This window comes from Lissotriton vulgaris, chromosome 2_1, assembly GCF_964263255.1.
Source record: "Lissotriton vulgaris chromosome 2_1, aLisVul1.2, whole genome shotgun sequence".
NCBI classification, from domain to species: Eukaryota; Metazoa; Chordata; class Amphibia; order Caudata; family Salamandridae; genus Lissotriton; species Lissotriton vulgaris.
Genome location: NC_141687.1, coordinates 155523511 through 155548460, shown reverse-complemented (window position 1 = coordinate 155548460; position 24950 = coordinate 155523511). Strand labels below are relative to the sequence as shown.

General features: G+C 43.4%; 1 protein-coding gene across 3 annotated transcripts in view; it reads left to right on the top strand.

Moving 5' to 3' along the window:
• LOC147729731 (protein spinster homolog 3-like) overlaps positions 1 to 24950 on the top strand; it is a 485480-nt gene that overhangs the window by 345989 nt on the left and 114541 nt on the right. For 2 of the 3 annotated variants that reach the window (XM_086954613.1, XM_086954614.1), the window contains exon 9: positions 21395 to 21460. The exons of the other annotated variant lie outside the window; for it this stretch is intronic. In XM_086954613.1, coding sequence (XP_086810739.1) covers positions 21395 to 21460 — 66 coding nt within the window. The remainder of the gene's footprint in view (positions 1 to 21394; positions 21461 to 24950) is intronic. 3 annotated transcript variants of the gene reach the window in all.

Sequence of the window (24950 nt, the reverse complement as noted above, 5' to 3'; positions counted from 1 at the left end):
TCAGTATGAATATCTAAATGTTTAGAGGACAGATTAAAAATGGGGATTATATCCCCTGGCCCCAGTATTGGCGATTCCGCGTTTCCCGTATGAATTGGGGCTCCTGAGGTTGATGGGGGTGCTGGTGGTGCTGTTGTTGGTGATGGGCTTGCTGGAAATTCCCCCTGGACTGGGTTTGGAAATGGACTCTGGGCCTGCCCCGTCTTGGGCCCCTGTTGGCTAAAAAAGGCTGCTTAGTACGTGGGCCACTGTATTGGTTATAGTTGTCTGCCTCATAGTAGTTACTTTGTCCCTCATTTTCTGAGTCTGAGGAGTCAGTGAAATTGTTGACTCTCTGTGGGGTAGGTCTAATCTCGTCAACGTAGTGGTTCTGCTTATAGAAATCTTGCTTCAGATAAGGATATGTTCCTTCCAATGTGTAATAACGTTTATCTTTGGCTAACTTGTCGTTCTTTCGTTTATTGAGGTAAGCACTGAATGACTCTAGTTCTTTGTTGGCTTCTTCAATTCTTTTGATTGCATCGTCTACATTACCGGAATTCCTAAGTTTAGTCTCTAGCTCTTCAATCTCTTTTTTAATATCTACCGCTAATTCCTTCGCAGTTTCGATTATAAGGATCATAAGATCCCTAGAGCATCTGTTGGCTATTAAGCTCCATTTTTCTAGAAATGGCCTGTGATGGACAAAGAGGCCAGGGATGTTCCGTACTTTGAGGCCCATAGGGATAATCCCATTCTTCAGGTAAGCTAACATAAATTCCCCATGGGCTTCCATACGTGTTAATTTCTTTTTAAGTTCAACTAGTTTGCGACTGTCCTCGTTATTAGTAACATTAGATGTGCTGCTACTACTAGCCGCAGAGCTAATTCCAACAAGGGTAGCGAACACCTCATCTGAAAACTCAAAGGTTGCTAGTTGGGCCATGCTGCAAAAGTGATAAAGATATATATCAAGGATGCAATTTATGTTAGCCTTTTATGATTATTGCATGTAATGTTGTCATAGATATTTTTACATATCCATCATATTGTTTGACCGTTGGTCAGTTTCAATATGATTTTTAAATATAACAAATAAAAATATACTTTTTATATACCTTTGCCAATCCCTTCCATTGTTCCTTCTTGATAGCTGGCCCGACGTATATGTACACTGACATACCTAGACGTCCTAGGAATTTTTCTGCATCTGTTGCTACCCTGCCCTAGGAGTCTATAGATTTTCACTACCCAGGGGGTCCTTGTTATTCTCAGTTGTTTACCCACAGCTTGTCTGTGTAGGGCTACGTTCTTTTGTATCATTACAGGTTATACCAACGATTGTCAGTACTGATTTCAGCCGTGATTCCTGCCCCTCGCTCATATACATATACACATAGTTTATATATATCTTTATCACTTTTGCAGCATGGCCCAACTAGCAACCTTCGGGTTTTCAGATGAGGTGTTCGCTTCCCTTGTTGGAATTAGCTCTGCGGCTAGTAGTAGCAGCACATCTAATGTTACTAATAACGAGGACAGTCGCAAACTAGTTGAACTTAAAAAGAAATTAACACGTATGGAAGCCCATGGGGAATTTATGTTAGCTTACCTGAAGAATGGGATTATCCCTATGGGCCTCAAAGTACGGAACATCCCTGGCCTCTTTGTCCATCACAGGCCATTTCTAGAAAAATGGAGCTTAATAGCCAACAGATGCTCTAGGGATCTTATGATCCTTATAATCGAAACTGCGAAGGAATTAGCGGTAGATATTAAAAAAGAGATTGAAGAGCTAGAGACTAAACTTAGGAATTCCGGTAATGTAGACGATGCAATCAAAAGAATTGAAGAAGCCAACAAAGAACTAGAGTCATTCAGTGCTTACCTCAATAAACGAAAGAACGACAAGTTAGCCAAAGATAAACGTTATTACACATTGGAAGGAACATATCCTTATCTGAAGCAAGATTTCTATAAGCAGAACCACTACGTTGACGAGATTAGACCTACCCCACAGAGAGTCAACAATTTCGCTGACTCCTCAGACTCAGAAAATGAGGGACAAAGTAACTACTATGAGGCAGACAACTATAACCAATACAGTGGCCCACGTACTAAGCAGCCTTTTTTAGCCAACAGGGGCCCAAGACGGGGCAGGCCCAGAGTCCATTTCCAAACCCAGTCCAGGGGGAATTTCCAGCAAGCCCATCACCAACAACAGCACCACCAGCACCCCCATCAACCTCAGGAGCCCCAATTCATACGGGAAACGCGGAATCGCCAATACTGGGGCCAGGGGATATAATCCCCATTTTTAATCTGTCCTCTAAACATTTAGATATTCATACTGAATCTCTACTTTCCAAAGGTCTTTCATATGTCCCTCATGCCCATGTCAACGTATTTGAACTACAGAAAGACATTATTTCTTTCTTCAGAAAGATTAGATTAAAAAAGTTTTTCTCTTCCTCTGCATCAGATATAACAGATGTGACCCAGAGAACTGACCAACTATCCCTTCCTTCCACCTTTAACCCTTCGCTAGACCAGCTAGGGCCAGAGGTGGCAAGTTTTGAATTGGTTGTGCTACAACAACTAGAAAGATCCCTTCGATTCATACCGAAACCTATCTATAATCTGAATAAAGAAGAATCAATAGCCCTACAGAATCTTAGAAATGATAAGAAGCTGATAATCAAAAGCTGCGATAAAGGTGGCGGTATTGTTCTGATTGATAGCGATAAGTATGAACTAAAGATGTTATCTATGCTATCGGACACTACCACTTACTCTGAGGTTAGAAGTAACCCTTTGGTTGCAACATCTAAGAAAATACTGAACCTTACACTTACAGCTCTTACATCTGGAGATATTAATCAAAAAGAATTTGATTATCTCAACAGCCACCAACATAAGACAGCATGCATATACGGCATGCCTAAGATTCATAAAGACCTGATTGACCCCCCCTATAGGCCAATTGTCTCGACAATTGGCACTAATACAGAACCACTCTCTAAATTTATTGACTTTTATCTACGACCTCATATACCCAGTATCCCTTCCTATATTAGGGACACTGGATCTATGATATCAAAAATAGAGAACTTACCCTTTGACCCCAATAAGGACCTGTTGGTCACAATGGACATTGAAGCCCTATATAGCAATATCCCGCAGAAAGAAGCCATACTCACCACTAGCTGGTTTATTGACACCTTTAACATTGCTTGCCCAAAGGATTTCTTATTAAAACTGCTTCAGATTGTACTATCTGAAAATATTGTTGAATTTGGCAACTCTCTATTTCGCCAAACAAAGGGTGTTAGTATGGGGGCGTCTGTGGCACCCTCCATCGCTAATATCTATATGGCGGCCTTTGAAATGAAATTTGTACACAATGAGATAGCGCCATTCTACGAGTCTATCTCCCACTGGTCCAGATACATCGATGACATCTTCTTCATCTGGACCAGTGGGAAAGATTCTCTTTTAGAATTTCTTGAATGGATCAATCTGACGGACTCAAATCTGAAATTTACGGCACATTATAGTGACATTCAAGTCGAATTCTTGGACATAATTATCAAGAACCAAAATAACAAACTTATTGTAGATTTATTTATCAAACCTACAGCGAGGAATACTCTTCTTCATTTTAAGAGTTTTCATCCGCGGTGCCAAAGGGAGAGCATCCCTTTTTCACAATTTCTTCGAGTCAGAATGAATTGTTCGAATCTGGCAGATTTTGATGTCCAAGCTAAAGTCATGAGACAGAAATTCCTCAATAGAGGTTACCCACATAGGTTGATCCGAGACTCATATAAACGAGGCAGATTCTACGATCGGGATCACCTACTCAGGACGAAACCGCCAGCAACCAATGACCAACTAGTATGCATAACGAAGCATTCGACCCTAGACAATACAATAAGACATATTGTGACCAAAAATTGGCACATTTTGAACTCGAATCCCTCCTACAATAAACTAGAGAAACCCATCTTTGCACATAGGAGGAATAAAAATCTTAAAGATTTGGTTGTTCATTCACGATTTACAACTAATAATCGTCAGTCAGAATTTGTACAGAGGTCAATTAGCAATAACTTTCCTGTCAAAGGTACGGTCAAATGCTCAGCCTGTAAATCCTGCAGCAACATCATTGAAGGTGAATCTTTTGAACATAATGGCTGCCATACCTCTGCTACTGACATGTGGAACTGCAAAACTGCTAACTGTATATACTTTATCCTGTGCCCATGTCAGCTAGGCTATGTGGGTGAGACTTCTAGGTCCGTACAAACAAGGTTGACAGAACACCGGTCAGCCATCCGGACCAACAAACAGCTAGCGCCATTAGTGAAACATTTCACTGAAAACAATCATGCTCCAGACAACTTTAAATGGCATATTTTAGAAAAAATCAGACTCCCCAGTAGCAAGGGAGGTGACCAAGTCAGGAAAAAGAGGGAAGTGTTGTGGATCTTTTCCCTGGGAACTTTCAAACGGGGCCTTAACGCTGAGATTCCCTGGGAGAACGCTATCTTATAGGTTCTTCACATATTTAGATCTCTTTATTCATTAATTAATCCCAAATTAGCTCTAGATTCAATCGGGGTAGTATTAGCTATGGATGGAATAAAGGTTGCCTGTGTAGTCACCTTTCCATCATCATACTCTATAGCTCTAATTATGGTTCTTCTAGTTGTATCTTGTGACAACTGGTGGCAAGTTTAACTTTGCTGTTTACCACTCCCAATATAATCGGTACAGTACATTCTACCTCTTTATCATTGTATTTACATGCCCCCCTGTTTAGAGTGTATACACATCGGGGCGACATTAGCCATATATATACTATAGGTAACTCATGCAGTTGCCTGTCTATTCATCTGTATACCCTACAGCCTGAATTAAAGCTATATTAGTTTTATTTTTATTCTTTTGATAATTGATATTAATTTTAATTACGCTGCTTATTACCCTTTATGTTATAGGTATAGTGCATCTCACCATCTCCGCCATGTATTCACGTGCCCTCTTATTTGGGGCTTTAACGTATTTTCGATATAGCTCTCATTGAACAGCACAAGTTTTGGATACTGTTCAGTTTGAATATTCTTTCGAAGTAGCGCTAGATCCGAATCAGAACGGGATTTATATATACGTGATGATGTATACATCACATGCGACTTTGTCAACATAAAACGCGGTGAGCCCCCTGTCATTTACCTTTGTTGCGCACTTATGAGCGCCATTTTGGAACAGGATCGGCCTATATATCTTTAGTCCTACTTCGATCATACCACCGTCATCACTTTGCTTTTTTCCCGCGCTAAACAGTCCCTTTAAATACGGAAGGTTCATACCTTGGATACTTTGTATCTTGGAGGAGGACGAGTCCCCACACGCCGGAACACGGAGCAGCTACATCTTGCTGTCCGCGAGTAACCTCTCGGCTTACGGTAAGAACCTCGCTTAGGCACTTATTGGGAGAGCGTTCAGATCGCAGTAGGTTGTTTAATGTGTTGCAACTTTGCAACTTTGTAATTATAATCAACGTAACTAACTGCGTACTCTGATCTCATTCTTTCAGAGCTTACCTTTTAATTGAACACCACAAGGCGCCTTTCCAAGTCGACCTTTTTCGAAGTGTGTTTAATATAAGCGCCGCTTCATTTCAAATTAAGGTAACCTTTAATAAGGATTGTTTGGGTCACATTGCTATGTTTAAACAGCTCGGATGTGTTAAAATGTCTCAATATGTAACTAACAGTGAGACCTCTTAAAGGTAATTTGCCATTACGTCTTCCTTATTTCAGAACCCATTTTATCAGTTTGTGATTGACGAGCAAGAGCACTATTAAAAGCTACTTCGCCTCAAGTATTAACTTTACCAGCCTATGTAACACTTTGATGAAGGTAATTACTTTATTTACCAGACTTCAAGAGTTATTTTATCTTAAGACCCATGCTGTTTAAATGGGCATAATTCATGATGAATAAGTTTATTCTTCTTTCATTTTTATTCATAGTGTATTCTCTGTACCCATTGATATGGGACATTTTCAATATGGTCATCGTATGCTATATAAAGAATAAACTTCATCTAGAACATTCAAACATCGCATATCGAAATATAAGGTACTAGGTTGGCATTATTATATTCTAGTCTTTTGTGCTGGTCTCCCATCGTGGTCATCTACGTAATAGTCAGTGGACTACATTTGGTAGTCTTCAGTAATCATTTGAGAGCCCTGTGGGTCTTAACGTTATCATACATAGATAATATGATCGGTATTTCAAGACATAGTCATCTAAAGGGTACATTCTGCATGAATATGCATATTTTATGTCCCATCCTTCTATAATTATAAAACTCTGCAGCACCATCCACATGTTAAGAGCAAGATGTTGAGCCAATGTGTGCGTATATAGATGAACAATTCGGTATGTCCACCCGTTACTAATATTGAACTCTATCAATAGGAATTCCTCCATCACAAAATATTGAGTAAACGCACCTGTATTACATGAAGATTCCCCTTGGATGTTTTTTGCTGCATGGATAGAGTTCTACTGTTGTGAGTATATCCGTGTTAATTGAATACTTATGCTAAAGGCCTGGCTGGATATTCCTTTGCCAAACAGTTTTCCTAAAAGATAATCTGTAACTGATACATACCCTTGTATGCTTATTGTGTGCTAACAGCTTCCAAGATTGAGTCTGAATGTTATTTAGAAGTGATTCTACTTCAGTCCTTAAATGAGAATCTGATGGTATCCCTCTTTATTGTAAAATGGCACTCGCGAAGACCAAGGGGGGCTATTCTTAGTTAAGTCAGTTACTGTACAATCGACAGACATTATGTGGCTTATCAAAGGCCTTCAGTGTACATAACAATAGTCATGGTCAGTTTTTGAGTTAGGAATAAGGTTTTTAACATGTTAGTAATAATGAAATCAAAATGTTGTTTTTATAAATTCTATGTATGCTTAGATAACAGAAATATTCTTTTATAACTGTGTTTCAGAAATTAAATTGTGTCTCCTGAAGAAGGCGGTCCCCTGCCGAAACGCGCGTCGAGTTCTTATGCTTGTTTTATTTCTGAGTTCTTATGCTTGTTTTATTTCTGTAATTACCTGTATATTTTTGTCAATATATTGCTTGATTTTGTGTATTATGCAATTTATGTTAGCCTTTTATGATTATTGCATGTAATGTTGTCATAGATATTTTTACATATCCATCATATTGTTTGACCGTTGGTCAGTTTCAATATGATTTTTAAATATAACAAATAAAAATATACTTTTTATATACCTTTGCCAATCCCTTCCATTGTTCCTTCTTGATAGCTGGCCCGACGTATATGTACACTGACATACCTAGACGTCCTAGGAATTTTTCTGCATCTGTTGCTACCCTGCCCTAGGAGTCTATAGATTTTCACTACCCAGGGGGTCCTTGTTATTCTCAGTTGTTCCCTGTAGGCCAATACATGAACAGGATCCCAGATACAGCAGTATCTTCAGTCTGTACCTCTTGGAATTCATATAGTTAGTGGCGGCTGGCGCATTTTGGAAATGGTGTTGCCCACAAGCACTGTCCTGCACTCTGGCCACTCCCCCCCATACCCTCCCCCCTTACCCTTCCCGGGCAAGACTTTCACATCGCACACAAGCAGACATGCATACATAAACACACAGTTACAGGGACGCACACACCGACATTCACACATTCATACACACGGAATCACCAGCTCACCGCCAAACACACACTTAGCGCCAGGGTCGGATTGGGATCACAATTTGGCCCGGGCACTGACGAAAAAAGTGGCCCACATTCAAGGGGCGTGGTCCAAACTTAAGGGGCGTGGTCCACAATTAAGGGATGTGGCCCACAATTAAGGGGCGTGACCCACATTCAAGGGGCGTGCCCTTTCATGAAACACCATTTGGTTACTCTTTGAGGTCTAATTTGTAGAGAAATATTTAGTAAATTAAGCCTTTTAACACCTTGGCTGCTAGGCGTTTCCCCCCCCCCCCCCCCCCCCCCCTGTGCTGGAGATCCTTGATATTCATTATTTCATGACGAGCTCAGCTCGTCATCAGCACAGCTCAACTGTGCATCATGACAAGCTGAGCTCGTCATGAGCATCGAAAGGGTTAAAGCTTACAGAGCAAGTAACATTTTCTTCTTCCTAAGCCAGTTGGAGTTGGACTGGGTCATTGAAGGTCTACACATGTAGGAAAAGGTTGGCACCTAAGGAGATGAAGATGTAGGCTGAAGCAGCAGCCTGTTGAAGCAGGTTATCTGGGCACCTAAGGGCTGGGCAGGTTTTTGCGCTGATCTCCTGCTGCGACTTCTGGATACGATCCTCCTAATGGTGGGCGCTGTGGAGTCCAACCTGAAGTGGCCATCACATATGAGAAATGGGAGGATGTCACTGAGATTATTTTCAGTAATTTTAGTGAGCTGCTACTGTGTTGTAATATTGAAAACACACGTCAATGTCCTTGAATATTAGATGTAAATACATTAAGAATTTGGACAAGTATGGTAGTGCACTGTCCAGTGACCAGCTGAAAGAGGGCATCAAAGAGCAGAAATTGGATTATAAATTCAAATCTGTTCCGAACAGGGGCCCAAAAATATGTTTGGCCCAGGGTCCCCAAAATTTTTAAGATGTTTGGCACAGACAAGGAATGAAAGTGAGATGATACTGTTCTTGCACAGGAGACAGGGCCAAGGTGACAATGGCGTCATGCTGAGCAACTAAAAAAACAGCAAGGCCCCTTTCTGTCACAAAATTATTCGAGCCCTCCAGGGAAGGAGCACCTAATAAGCAGCGAAGCCCTTGCTATTACTAACCTACTCAGCCCACCCCAGACCTTCAGCTCAGGAGCAACAGTAAGGACCCTGCAATTAGTAAATTAATAAGCCCTCCAGGCCTCAGAGCAATGTCCTGGCAGAGGAGCACAAACCACAGCTGCTGGGTCATCCATGGTAGCCATGGGGAGGCTGAGGTGAAGATGGTGCAAGTTGCAAAGATCACCTGGCCCTCACAGCAAGAGCCATTCTTCCTCGCCCACTATGCCCTGAATGTGAAGGGCTGTGGGCGAGGTGTTAAAACTAACACTCTTTATGTGCTGTGTGGGGCCCAGGGGGGCAGAGGTGAAAATGGCTCAAAGGCCTGAGCAACACCTGGCCCCCAGGGAGGCCGATTTTTGCAAACATTCCCCCCAGCCACCCTCAGCGTGATTGCTTTGCAGGGCAGGGGGTGAAGGAGGGGCCAAAGCTGCATTAATTTCTCTGTCTCCTTGCCCTCTGTGGGCCGTTTTTTTCCCCTCCCCTTTCCTAGTCCACATAGAGCACGGAGACAGTGACAGAGAAATGAATGCAGCTTCACTGTGCGGCTGGGAAAGGGGAGGAAAAAAAACAGCCCACAGAGGGCATGGAGACACCGGCCCTTCGGCCGATGCCCGAATGCCCGCATTGCCAATCCGCCCCTGCTTAGCGCCGTATTACAGAAAGTTCCATAGGGGCACAATGGGCATGAGCGCCCACTTTGTGTGCCCCAGCAGTACTTTGATATTTCAGAAGGGGTTGCAGACACTTGTGCACCCCCTTCTGTAATAAAGAGCGCTGGCGCACATGTAACACCAGCGCTATCATGAAATGGTGTTCCCTCATTTGCATTGGGGCGTGGCTCCATGCGAATGAGGGGATCACTTTCCCTCTGCGTCCCCGCCTTATTACCGACGTGTGCGCAGAGGCAAAAATGCCTTTAGAAGGCACACTGAAAGTGCACCACAGAAAGGTGATGCACCAGCAGCCCCCTGAGGGTGAGAGGACCCCCCAGACACCCCCTGCAGGCGGGTGAAGACACTCACTTTCTAATCCCCCTTGAAAGTGCAGGCGAGTTGCGCCTTCACTGTGAAGCACAGAGCAGCTTTAAACAGCTGCTTCGTATTTCACTTGAATGAGTTGCCCTGGGGAAAGTATGATTTTGCGGCTGCCCTAGGGGCAGTGTACTCTTTGTAAAAGCCACACTTTCCTTGTTTGCGCACGGCGAACCTTTTGAAGGGTATGCCGTGCCACAAACAAGGAAAGTGCCCCGTATTCATAATACGGCCCTTAGGATTTTTCTCACAAAAACTAACCTGAGACAGACCCATAATATCTTACTCCCCCATCTCTCTGCAGCAGCCAGGGGCAGACCCACAAGCTTCCACCCAATCAGAAGCTGAAATGAGGTTGAAAGTCCTGTGCTAGACCTTTTTTCTCGATTCCTGCTTCTGACAGGGCAGGAGGGTGTGTGAGTAACAAGCCCTACCTTCATTATCTGACATGCTGCAGTGCGTGACACTAGTACAGTATCCAGCTATGTTATATGTATGTGTGAGGCCGGTTGTAACAGCTGCCACCTGACACATGTGCAAAAAAGGTAGTGAAGCCCTCTTCTGCTGGCAAGGTAACATGACAGTTTTTACATGCAAAAATACGATCCGCGAATTTGTTTGTTTTCATATAAAAGCTGTACTATGCCGAGCAGTAGTGGCAGAGGGTCGACGCCTTTGTACCCACTAGGACAGGGCATTCATAGAAGTACAAGATGATACAAGATGTGTTCATCAAATGGGGAGCTGCACAGTTTGACATAAGCAATAGCTTAAAGTTTCACATGTTTGCAGTTGTAATAATTTTTATTTTTCACATATTTCCCTCTTTTAGGTACAGGGAGAGGATTACATGGTTTGCCCTCAATCACATATTTTAAGTTAAGTGCCAAAGGGGGATTAGAGTGAAGGATCCAAGGTTGAATAGTTGACATTTTCACCCCTGGACTAATTCTGGTCCAGGTGTGGGAGTCTAGGACTACAAGGTCTTCAGTTTCCCACACTGAGCAGATACATGGGCCCGTATTCCCCACCCATATCGCATTATGAGTTTTGACACTTTTATCACAACAGAACATTCTGGGAGGGATAAAAAACGATATTCCCTGTTAAGATTCACAAGGTATAACTTGCCAGAATTTAAAGGGAGGAAAATCCCAAGAATATACTGGAACATGTGGAATTTTATGCACTAGGCACCGAATCTACTCTTTGGGGCACATGCATCAATATAGGCTTTTGTGATTCCTTAATTGCAATTATTAAGGAATCGCAATTAAGGAATTGTAAAAGCCTATGCATGTAGGAATCGCTATACAATTAGCGATTCCCAAACATTCCTTAATTGCGACTCACAAATTACGAGTCGCTATTAAGGAATGCGTTCCCATTCATTCCTATGGGCCTATATCCCATAGGAATGAACGGGATATTGCATGCACAATTTGAGAGTACCCAATAGGTACTCGCAAATTGTGCATGCAATTTCAAGGGTGCAAGGGTTTCAAAAGGACACCCTGTTGCACCCCTGAAATTGATCTGTGCACACATGTTGCACACACACATACCCCAAGGGCATGTGTGTGTAACCTACAACTTTGAAAAATGCACTTTATTGCATTTTTCAAAGTTTTTGTAAATTACCATCAAGTTCAAATTGATGGTAATTTGTGGCCCCTATTAGCGCAATCGCTATTGTGATTCCTTAAATGCAATCGCAATTTAAGAAATCACGATAAAGTCTCCGTGCAGAGGAGGATTTTTTATGTGTAGGGAGGTGTCCCTTCCTGCACATAAACAATCCTATCCTAATATGCCATTCTGTCACTGTCATGCGTGCTGCTTCAGGCAGCACACATCAAAGTGACAAAATAGCATTTTTTCAAAGGTTTGTTTATGTACAGGAAGCAACTACTTCCTGTACATAAACAAACCATGGCATTTTACTTTTTCCATGTGTGCTGCACAAGGCAACTTAAGACCAGGGTTTTCCTGGTCTTAATTTTGGCGCTGCCACCTATGTACACCACCCAAGTACATAGGGGGCAGCGTCAAATACATGGGTGTTGCGGTGGAATGCCCACCACAACACCACTGCACGCCCCTTTCACGCTATCCATAGCATGAAAGGGGGCCTTATGTACAAGGCAGCGTTAAGCCATGTTAAGTGGCTTAACGCTGTCTTGTACATAAGGCACAGCCCATATCGCCACCACAATGTCGGTAAAAGTGACATTGTGGTGGCGATAGGGGCTTGTACATATGCCCCTGAGATCTCATTGCCCAGTTGACATCATCTGCACCTCTGGGCGTTGCCTGTTAGTCAGTGTGAGACAATATTGTGTGTCCTTTGACTCACATTAATTAGTGTGTTTATTGCACGCTCCAATCTTCTTCCATGTCAGCGTGGTTAGGAGATTGTTGTTTTGCGCTGTGTCCTTGAAATGTCTATTTATGTTGTTTTTTGTTGTTTGCCATGATTTTCCACCTACTCCGAGCAGGGGAGTTAGTCAGTGGTCGTTCCCCATTCTCAGGCAGCCCCACCTGCAACTTGTAATTGGGTTTTTCGTTCCACACCAGTCATTACTGTAAGTAAAAGTTTTATTGTATGATTAATACAAATCTTACAATTAGAACAATCTTTAATACACCCTTTAAAACATTGCAAATAAATCTAAAAATCTTAATAATCTTACTCAGACTATTTCTTCAGATTATACCAAAAAAACCATTATAAACATTAGTTCAATCCGTCATTTTAGCAAGACATATCGATAAAACATAATATGGTTAATAGCCTATAAAATTGCATTACTTTTGTGCAAGTTCAATTGTATAGTGCAAAAACATTTTTTCTAGCTATTCAAAACTTCCAAATTTACTGGACTCGACTCACTTGCGTCCAAGTATCAAAAATTTCGTAAAATTAGAGTTCATTATAATGTCCATTGGTCTAAAACAAACTACCATAGCATGTCTACATATGCAAAAACCTCTATCAATGAAAAAGTTATTCAAATATCGATTTATTTCAGCAGTCATTACAGTACATATGCAAACCAAATAAATAATATTTTCTTCCCATAAATTGCATAATCTGCAAGGACTCGGTGTAGATAGTCTCAACCAAGGCATCGCATGTTTTAAGCCTGGCAAGTTGCAGAATCTTGCTTTCATAAATATATTATTTTTGTACTGTCCAGGGTATTTCTAAATATGGTTTAACATTAAGGGGCACATGCATCAAAGGAAATTGCATTCGCAAATGGTGCAAATCGCAAAATTTGGCCGTTTGCAAATGCAATTCCCATTTTTGGGATGCATTAACATTTTTGTAATTTTTGCAATTTAGGAAATCGCAAAATTGCGATTTCTTAAATTGCAATTGCATTTAAGGAATCTCAAATTGAGTTTTCTTAAATGCAATGCGTCAAACTCTAAAAATTTGCGAATTCGCAAATAAGGGGAGCAAATTACCATGAAGTTGACCTTCATGGTAATTTGCGAAAACTATGAAAAATGCACTAAAGTGCATTTTTCAAAGTTCCATTTTACACACACACATGCCCTTGGGGCATGTGAGTGTGCAAAATGTACTTCTAAGCAGATTTCAGGGGTGCAACAGGGTGTCCTTTGGACACCCCTGCACCCTTGAAATTGCATTCCTAATTTACGAATTTCTAATGGTGAATTGCAAATTAAGAATGTCTTTCCATTCATTCCTATGGGCCTCTAGGCCCATAGGAATGGATGGGGAGGTATTCCTTAATTGCTATTCTCAATTAGAGAATCACAATTAAGGAATTTTAAGAAATCGCTATTTTTATAGCGATTTCTTGATGCATTGCAGTTTGCAATTCCTTCATTGCGATTCCTTATTTTTCGCAATTAAGGAATCGCAAACTGCAATATTGATACATGTGCCCATAAGACTCCTATATTCATTCTCTGTCATCCATGCATGTGATCGCATGATAAACAATTCTTTGTCTTTCAGAATAAATAGATGTTTTAATGATTTGTTAATTATTTTCTTAAAAACTTGCGGAGTTAAAGACTTTTCGCAGATATCAACAATTGGCAATTCTTTCAGAGCCATCTGAAGATATTTGTAAAGGGACGACTTTTGATTCCTTTGCATCCCTTGCCACAGTAGACAGCACATTGGATTATTAATATTAGTTTTAATTTGTTTCCAGGTCTTTACATATAGACCCATCCTTGCTATTGTTGGCTGCAGAGGCCAAATTCCAGCCTGATCTGAGCAGGCGAAGCATTGGGTGGAAGTCGAAATAGATATTTAAATGTTTTTGTGACTGTATTGTTTAATAATGTAGAGTCCAAACCACAGAGATTATTAGAGAGTCATTACTGGGGGAGGAAACTAACCCTTAATCGTGGTAATACCTTTAATGGAGCCGAGTTGTATTGGCACACTGAACCAGGTGGTATTTCCTCACTGAGGGTCTTAGAGTGATTCATTTAGCACAGTTTGATGGACCGAAATTCTTCATTTATTCCGAATCATGGTTAATTACATTAGGTGCATTCCAGCCACTATTTTAGCTCGTTTTTACCTTTATAGATAGGGACCTGCCATAGGCAGACGTCCAGCATTCGCTGCCAGGTCATGTCCGTTCTGCACCATAAGCGAGGCGGTCTCAGATGATAAAAGCAATACAGAGTAATTCCCATTGGTTGAGGCCGATTTAAGTATTTGCATCCCTTACACATGAACCCTGCCCATATGCCTCATCATCTTAGCGGGAAAGGAGGAAGTGAACCTGCTGGCCATCACACAGAGCAATTCTATCTTACCCAGCACTGTGCCAGTCTTGGCCAGCACTGCTGAGATCCTCAATGAAAGAAGGTTTTGCCAGCAGCTGCCCAATTTGCTGGAACAGTGGAAGAGGAACACCTGCATAGGGTCGCCAATGTATTCGGGCTCCTCTCACTCACAGATGGGACTGGGATTTATACTCATGAACTTGCATGGCGGGAGCTGTCCCTGGAGGGGTGGAGAAATACCATTCTGGCAGTTCCACTTTGCCTGTACGGCATGGTGCAAGTACCATTCACAACCCATGGTTAGTGGAGTGTATCCTCACAGTGGGTGTGCATTTCCAGGATCCACATTCCGATCCCCGAATGTGCCTCGGTGTTTCAATTAATATGGCTGTCCTGGACAGAAGTGATACTGGTGGAAATGGTAGCAAAACCATCGCTCTAAAATTAGGCGTCAGGTCCCATGCCATACCTATAGGAACTCGTCTTCCTTGTTGGTTCTGTCACTGGGAATATCAGCTTAGGAGGAAGGCAGATGTGTGTGGGTGAGGCAGCGTCCACTTCTTCGCGTACTTTCTTGGCATATAACCTATTTCACTTGGAATTTCGCCACTTATGTTTTTAGATCCAGATGCTTGCAGAAACTATATTCAGTCCTCTGGCTGCTACTACTAGAAGTGGAGGATCTATTATAAGCCAAAGCTGTGACCTGGAAAACAAGCTCGAGGGACCTCCAAGAATAGGTGATACATTCCAGGAACATGTAGCGCACCTGCTGCTACGCAGGACTGTGTGATATGCATGAATCTCTCTTTTGGAACACTGAGTGTTTCATTGTAAATTTGCAACAGCTGCTTCTTAGACTTCATAGACACTGCATGAGTGGTGTCCAGCTACAGATGGTGAGGACTGTGCCCATAGAAGTGTAATCATAGCACTACAGAGGGAGTCATCATGAAGTGAGGTAGGTGGGTGTCATAGTGTCAGAGAGGTGACCTTGTTCGAGTCAGTGAGGTCACCATTTTTGGACCAAAGTGGCAACTTAAATGCAGAGCTCTTCGAATCAGAGAGACAGCAAATCAAGGGTCTGCCAGGCATTCATTTACTGCATTTATGTAGTTATCATTGTGGTTGAGCACAGATCTTGTCATTTCAGGGATTAGAGTAATGTACATCAGGCAGAACATGGTTATAGAGGTCAGAGTACTACACTTATTAGGAACAAAGAGGCTGCCATTGTGGAGGTCAAAGAGATATTAATATTAGTGATAAAGTTACCACCTTACAAGAGGTTTCCATTCCAGGAGTGGAGACGTTGCAACATTAGGGTTAAGGATGGTACCCATCCTACGGTCAGAGTGGTAGCCATCTTAAGTCGAGGGATGTATCCATCTAAGATTCAGTGATGTAGCCATATTAATGCCAAATGCAAAAAATATCTTAGGGCTACAGAGGTACAGAAATACCCAATTTAGACTTAGAACTACAGGGGGGCCAAATTAGCGGAGTTTGATTCTGCGAATCACTCAGAATTCCATTACAATTCCATCAGATTCCGCGGAATTCAACAATGGGGCAGAGTGGGCATTTGATGCTATTTTCTTAGCGAAAAATGCCCCATCATGTCCAAACATAATACGATTAACCTTGAAAAGAGCTCCCAGGAGTACTTCAGAGAGGGTCTTTGGATCTCATCAGAAGTGGAGTGGTCAGAAGTACATGTTTTGATTGGGCCGAAATTTTGTGCTACCACAGTAAAAAATGCTTTCCTTTCACATGTCGGAGATTGTTATATTTCTTTATCCAGCTGGCTGAGCCACTAGCAGTATGGCTAACTGAGCTTGAACATTCAGAGGCAGGCACATGACATGTTAATGCTGTTAAAGTGTCTTTGATAACTAGATAATTTATGGTGTTTGTTTTTCTCAGGCAGGAGCACAGATGGGAGGAGGGCAGCCATGAGGAATATATTGCATTTCCAGTACCCTCCACTTCTATCATTAACTTTAGGTTTCAAAGTGTAGTTTTGTATTTGAAGGCAGTGGGATTGCTAGAGCTAAACTAATCTACTTGGATTCTGGGTCTGGCTTGACCGCGCGACTGTTGCTTGACCTTCTGTGATCAACAAAAAAGAGCTTTTAGAGTACTAATGAGAGAGTGGCTTAGCCTCCACTCACATGTTGGTTCCCTTGAGGACAAGAATGTGATGGGGCCAAATGTGTATGCTTCCACTAAAAAGACTGCCTGTATTTCATTTTTTGGCGTGTGGCAAAGTTGATACTCTATACAACAGGACATCTCTTACGCGGATGACACTCAACTGATCCTTTCTCTCACCAAGGACCCCAGCACCGCCAAAACTAACCTACACGAAGGAATGAAAGAAGTCGCCGAATGGATGAAACAAAGCCGTCTGAAACTGAACTCAGATAAAACAGAAGTCCTCATCCTAGGCACATCCCCCTCTGCTTGGGACGACTCCTGGTGGCCGGAAGCCCTCGGAAAAGCACCCATCCCGACAGACCACGCACGGAACCTTGGCGTCATCCTGGATTCTTCTCTCTCAATGAACAGACAAGTCAACGCCGTATCCTCTTCCTGCTTCAACATTCTTCGCATGCTCAGAAAAACATTTCGCTGGATCCCCTCCGAAACAAGGAAAACAGTCACCCACGCTCTGGTCACGAGCCGACTGGACTACGGAAACACCCTCTACGCAGGTACCACCGCTAAACTCCAGAAGAAACTCCAACGAATCCAAAACGCCTCAGCCAGGCTCATATTAGACATCCCACGCAACGAACACATCTCCGGTCACCTTAAAGACCTCCACTGGCTACCCGTCAATAAGAGGATCACTTTCCGACTGCTTACCCACGCACACAAATCACTCTACGACATCGGACCAGATTGCCTCAACTCTCGACTGTCCTTCTACACCCCCTCCCGCCAACTACGTTCTTCCAGCCAAGCCTTCGCCACTGTACCTCGCATCAACAAGACCACCATGGGAGGCAGATCCTTTTCTTACCTGGCTGCTAAAACATGGAACTCACTCCCCGCTTACCTTCGCCTCACCCAGAACCACCTAGCGTTCAGAAAGCAGCTTAAAACGTGGATATTTGACAAATAATCCTCCTCCCCTTCCTAAGCGCCTTGAAACCCTCTGGGTATGTAGTGCGCTATACAAATTTTATGACTTGACTTGACTTGACTGCGTTGGTAATGGTAGCAAACCAATGATCCTAGCTACAGGCCTGACATGTTTATTATGAAACGTTATGTTAAAATCTTTAGGCCTGACTTATATTAATGCATATTAAAGTCAATAGGCTTTTAAGTGTGACTAGTTATTACTCTGTATTAAAACCTACAGATAATGTGGTACATGGAATCTCACAAATTACCTTAGTAGGCAGTGATTTGGGTGTTGGTTACCATGTGTGACAACCTGTAAATAGAGAAGATTTGCTCTGTAAGAATCCTTGGGGAGAGATGGTATTACAGCCAAGAGGAAGATGGTTTACAGGATCTTGTAATAAACATCAGTAAAATCCAGTGTTGCTTTTCCTAAGGCATGTCGTTGTAATGATATGCCTGGTAAAGACGCATTCATTGTTATGCCTGCATTGTAACCACAGCGCATAGTTCGTGCCACCTTGTAAATGCTGCTTCCCATTAGAATGCTTTATTTTTAAATTGGTGCTCCCGCTAGAGTCTTTCCGGAATCACGTAGACCCAACTACCTAAATATACAATTATTTTTTACCCTAAGTTTCTCAAAAACTACTGAACGCATATACACCAAATCACAAAATGCACAAATGTGGACCAAAATCTAGATTCCTGTCAAATTAGGTATAATTCGGTTCAGCAGTTTTTGCTGTAGCCTTGTCTACAGAAGTCTATGGAAAATGCATGAGGGTTTTTTTTTTTTGACCCCCCTTTTTGCTCGACCCGCTACACCGATCAATTCCCTAGTGTTCAGATTGGCTCATAGAGCTTGTTTCCTTTGGGCCATTTCACTCCCATGGGAGTCAGACTCCTGCAGGAGCAAGCGCTATGATTGGTTGCCATCAGATCAGAAGAATGTGATGGCAGTCTTTATGGGACTCGGGGATAATAGTCTTCAGTCCTGATGTTTAACAAAAATAAATATATGGGGGCAGGGTAGAGATACCCTGCTCCCCTTATCCTGTGGGGCGGGGGAGGATTGTGTGGGCCAGAGGGACGCCCCCTCCAGGCCTAAATAAGAAAATAAAATCTGCGGTTGTACCCGTGATCCTTCGGGGATCCTGAAGGATCGCAACAAACAGAGAAAATGGCGTAAGCAATTTTTAAAATTAAATATACAGGGAGGGGAGCATGAGTAGGGCGCCCAGCCCAAGCTCATTTTGGGCCACAGTAACCCCATCCCCCAGGGCCTTGTATATTAATTAAGGTGAGGGGGTGCAGCCCCCTACCCGAGCCTTTTAAGGCCTCAGGGCTGTCCCATCACCCAGGGCCCTATTTCTTTAAAAAAAGGACTGGAACACTCTGCGCCCCTCAGGAACAAGCCCAGGTTCCCATTCCCCATGGCCGATTGCTAAAAAGAAGCGGCAGAGGGTTACGCACCCACCCTCTCTCCGAGCCACTGTAAGTCCTGGGGACCCCATCCCCCGGGGCCAAAATAAAGTTTAAAGGGAGAGGGGACTGTGCTGTCCCACTTCCTGAGCATATAGGGCCCAGGGACCCCATCATCTGGGATTGGCTCACTTACTGTGCCCCGAAGAGCGCGGGTAGGGAAACGTAATAGCTTCTGTCTGGCGGGAAACTTTTTTAAATCTCCCGCCAAATGAGAGCAAACATGTAAGTCGACTCCCCACCAAAGTGAGATTTAAATATGCTCCCACCAACTGAAAGCAGACTTCTGTTATGTTTGAACACATATTGCTCCCGCCCGGAGGGAGCAAGTAGAAAATAGCTGCTCCCTCCAAGTAGGAGTGATGCCGGCTCCCACATTATGCAAGGAGTCGGCTGGTGGTACAGGGGCCTGGGGCTCCCCCACAGCCCCCAAGTTGGTGGTTGGTGGGTGCCCCTCAGTTGGGCACCAACCTCTAATTAATGCAGGGCCTGGGGCCCAAAAAGTTCTGGGAGGGGTGGAGGCGTGGTCGCACTTCCCTTTATAATAAGATGCTGCCTTAGTGATGGTATTCCTGAAACCTAATAAAGCTCGGTCCTAATGTAATTTCACACTGGGAGATGGGGCCCCCAGGACGGGATAAGGTGCAGTGAGTTGGGGCATATGGCCCCCTCTCCTTTATTATTTTATTTGTCTAAAGGGGATGGGGTCCCCGCGACCTATTAAGACTCAGGGAGGGGGGCTGGATGCCCCTCCCTCCTCTTAGAATATGGACTGGGAAAGTGGGGTCCCCAAGGCCTTTTATGGCTCTGGAGGAGTGCCATGAGGCCTGCTTGCCTTTTATTGTAATTTGGCCCAGTGAGAGGGGGTCCCTTGGGCCAATTAAGTTGCGGGGAGGGGGCTGCATGTCCCCATCCATTGAATATACGTTTTGGGCCCAGGGAGAAGGGCTCCCCTGGGCCTGATGGCCCACCCTACACAGCACATGCGAATGGCTGTTTAGGCAGGGGCATGGCAGCCTGCTACAGGGTTGGCTACAGGGCCCTGTGGCAACCAATCCCTGTTACCAACCCCGCTGCGCTCCGCTGTGCGCAGCGGGGGTTGGCTGCCTGTGGTGAGTCGGATGCAGGACCTGGCTGCAAGCCAAGCCCATGTAGCCAACTCCACGCACTACCAAAGGCCATGTGCCACGTGGGGTTGGCTGGCTCCTGGTGGCTGCCTGCGAGGAGTTGGATACAGAGTTTGGCTGCAAGTCAATCAGTTGTGTACATCTATGGTAGGCCAGTCCTTTATTTTCAATTTCTTTGCTTCTCCTCTTTTATTGCAATGTGTCTTAATAGGATACTGCAGCTGTACAGTTAGTGCTAACTGGTTACTTGGTTTCCTCTCATTTAATCTGTACGCGCATGGCATCCCATGTGGTCATTTTCTCTAAACCAGTAGATCATTATGGAACACTGTTGTTCATAGTGTATCATTGTTTCATGATTCCAAGATGGCCAACACTTTGGTAATAAATTTGGCGGTCATGCTAGAGCTTTAAATCAGCAATTGTCTATTTATAATACCTATGCTCTACTCTTTATTTTTATTTTATTTATTTAAAGAGTTTTATATAGCGCTGGCTAGACCCGGAGGTATCAGAGCTCTTTACATGAGAATTAACAATATAACAGAAAATCAACGATGTCTATTCCGGCATATTTAAATGTCAGCATGTTTTCTTTTTTTTCTTCTTGTATTCTTTTAATTTATCCTACATATGGTGTTCCATGTGTGTGTGTATTATTGTGTAGCAGGGTGAAAGCAATAATTAGTCAGTAGATAGATGAAGGGATGCATGAATTCAAAAATGAGTGACGGAGTACATGCGCAGTGACATAGTGAATGCCTAAACGTACAAAATACATCATTCATAAGCCAGACCTTTTGGCTTTGCCAGTGCTTGTGCTTCTATATTTACCTTTCTGGTCGGAGAGAGAGAGGCCCTCTTGTCGTGGCAGATCCTGGCCGCCCCTGACCTCTTCAGTCTCAGACCCAGCATTGACTCTCGGCTTCTATAAAATGTCAGATCATTAACTGCTGTTTTTCTCTCTGCAGATTTTTATTGCGCTGGGAGAGCTTCTTTTATCGTTTAACTGGGCCATTGTGGCTGACATACTGCTGGTGAGTTTATAGTGTTCTTCCCGCCGCTTTATTGATTTCCCGCGTACACAAAGCCTTTGCTGACAGGAAGGCGCCTGCGCCGCTCCACAAAGAGCGCGCGCTGCTTGCGATATCATTGTGAGATCACCTGCCGCCCGCCGCGTGCCCCTCTGTGTCTCTGCAGCGCTTCCACATTTAATGTGCGCAGCGACGTCAGACAGATTGCTAAAGGAGATTGTACCGTCGCTTTGTGAAGAATTGTCTCAACATTTTCGGCTCACGCAGATTTCTTACTTTAAAAGTTTGTATTGGTTTTGGCAATGTTTTTTTCCCACTGTCAAATTCACTGCCATTGCTTTTTTTTTAGCTGGCTTGCTGGCGGGGGGAAGGGAGGGAGGGGAGGGTGGAATATATAGGGGCTGGCACTTTTTTTTCAGAAACGGAATATTCACTGTAAACCAATTCTGAGGGCATGTATGTGTGGCACATGTGCACCCATGCACAATTCAGGGGTGCAACAGGGTGTCAAAGTGACACCCTGCCACCCTTGAATGTTTCCCCCCTTTTACCGAATCGGTAAATACCGATTCGGTAATTCCCATTCATTCCTATCGGCCTACAGGCCCATAGCAATGAATGGGAATTACCGAATTGGTATTTACCGATACGGTAAATACCGAATCCTACCGATTCGGTAATACTTACCGAGTAATTACCTACATAGCATTTACAGATTCAAATATACGGAATCGGTAAAATGCGGTATTTTAGATTTGGTAAATGTAGTTTACCTACATCTAGCCCTTAGTACCTAGACAGTTATCACATTATTTGTTTCTTCCTGAATGGTACGTACAACTTATAGTGCCTAGGTGGTCGACAGATTAATTGTTCCTTTCTGAAAGGAATGGAATACAGTGCCTGAATGTTGTTGTGCCGCTCAGTTGATTGCCCTGTATGTGTTTTAATGAAGTGTGATTTCTGTATTTAATTGTTTTTAAAGGATCATTTTAATTATTGTAAAGCTGACAGCTGAAACAGTAAATAAATGAATTAACAACAAAAAGATGCCTGAATTAATCTCAGCCAATGGTAATTAGTCAGGTTCCAAACAATTGCTACTTTTTTTGCGCACTGTGACACTCGTGACAGGGACCACCCTCGGCCTTGGTCTTGCTCCTGTAGTAACCTGTGCTCTCAACAAGCAACACAACTGGTTTTGGCCTCTTCAGTCAGGTGCATCTTGGTTCCAGTTGCACAGTGAGCATGGAACCAACGTCTGTGCCACGATGAAAGCTGCAGAGCCACCGTAGGCATGCAGCTTTGGTTGGAATGGGCGAAGCAAAACCTTTCAAGAATAGACATTTACCAGTCTCATTAAAAAACAAAAAAGTCAAGATCAAGAGCAAATCTGTGGAAAGACGGAAAGAGCTTGTGAATTACTTCACTTCCCTCACTAGGCACTTTTTAATTGTATCTAGTTTCAAACACTTCTTGTTGTGGAAGGCGCCAAACAACCTATACCTTCCAACTATTTGTGAAACATACGTTCAGCAGTTTTATTTGGCTATTGGCTTTTCTCGTTGAAAAGAGCCCTTCCCGGGTACATGCATCAGCAGTGCACTGTATATATGCCTCAGCAGTGCACTGTATATATGCCTCAGCAGTACACTGTATCTATACCTCAGCAGTGCACTGTGTGTATGTCTCAGCAGTGCACCGTATATATGCCTCAGCAGTGCACCGTATATATGCCTCAGCATTGAACCGCATATATACCTCAACAGTGCACCGTATATATGCCTCAACAGTGCACCGTATGTATGCCTCAGCAGTGTACTGTATATATGCCTCAGCACTGCACGGTATATATGCCTCAGCAGTGTGCCGTATATATTCCTCAGCAGTGCACTGTATATATGCCTCAGCAGTGCACTGTATATATGCCTCAGCAGTGCACCCTATGTATTACTATACCGTGTTTATGCCTCAGCAGTGCACTGTGTGTATGCAACAGCAGTACATCGTATATATGCCTTAGCAGTGCACTGTTTATATGCCTCAGCAGTGCACCGTATATATGCCTCAGCACTGCACTGTATATATGCCTCAGCAGTGCACTGTATATATACCTCAGCAGTGCACTGTATATAAGCCTTACAGTGCACCGTATGTATGCAACAGCAGTACACTGTAAATGTGCCTCAGCAGTTCACTGTATACATGCCTCAGCACTGCACCGTATATATATATCTCAGCAGTGCACCGTATATATGCCTCAGCAGTGCACTGTATATACGCCTCAGCAGTGCACCATATATATGCCTCAGCATTGCACTGCATAAATGCCTAAGCAGTGCACTGGATATGTACATCAGCAGTGCACTGTATACATGCCTCAGCATTGCACTGTGTATATGCCTCAGCAGTACTCCGTATATATGCCTTAGCAGTGCATTGTATATACGCCTCAGCAGTGAACTGTATAAATACCTCATCAGTGCACTTCATAAATGCCTCAACAGTGCACTGTATATATGCCTCAGCAGTGCACTGTGGACATGCCTCAGCAGCGCACTGTATATATGCCTCAGAAAAGCACTGAATATATGCCTCAGCAGTGTACTGTATATATGCATCAGCGGTGCACTGTATGTATGTCTCTGCATTGCACTGTTTGTATGCCTCAGCAATGCACTGTGGACATGCCTCAGCAGGGCACTGTATATATGCCTCAGCAGTGCACTGTATATATGCCTCAGCAGTGCACTGTATTCATGCCTCAGAAGTGCACTGTATTCATGCCTCAGAAGTGCACTGTATGTATGCCTCAGCAGTGCACTGTCTATATGCCTCACTAGTGCACTGTATATATGCCTCAGAAGTGCACTGTTTAAATGCCTAAGCAGTGCGCCATGTGAATATGCCTCAGCAGTGCACCGTATATATGCCTCAGCAGTGCACCGTATATATGCCTCAGCAGTGCACTGTACATATGCCTCAGTAGTGCACTGTATGTATGCCTCAGCAGTGCATTGTGTGTATGCCTCAGTAGTGCATTTTATATATGCCTCAGCAATGCACTATATATATGCCTCAGCAGTGCACTGCATAAATGCCTCAGCAGTGCACTGTATATATGCCTCAGCAGTGCACCCTATGTATGCCTCAGCAGTGCATTGTATGTATGCCTCAGCAGTGCACCGTATATATGCCTCAGCAGTGCTCTGTATATATGTCTCAGCAGTGCACTGTATATATGCCTCTGCAGTGCACCGTATATAGGCCTCAGCAGAGCACCCTATATATGCCTCAGCAGTGCACTGTATATATACCTCAGCAGTGCACTGTATGCATGTCTCAGCAGTGCACTGTATATATGCCTCAGCAGTGCACTGCACATAAGCCTCAGCAGTGCACCATATGTATACAACTGCAGTACACCGTATATATGCCTAAGCAGTGCACTGTATACATGCCTCAGCACTGCAGCATATATATATATATATAT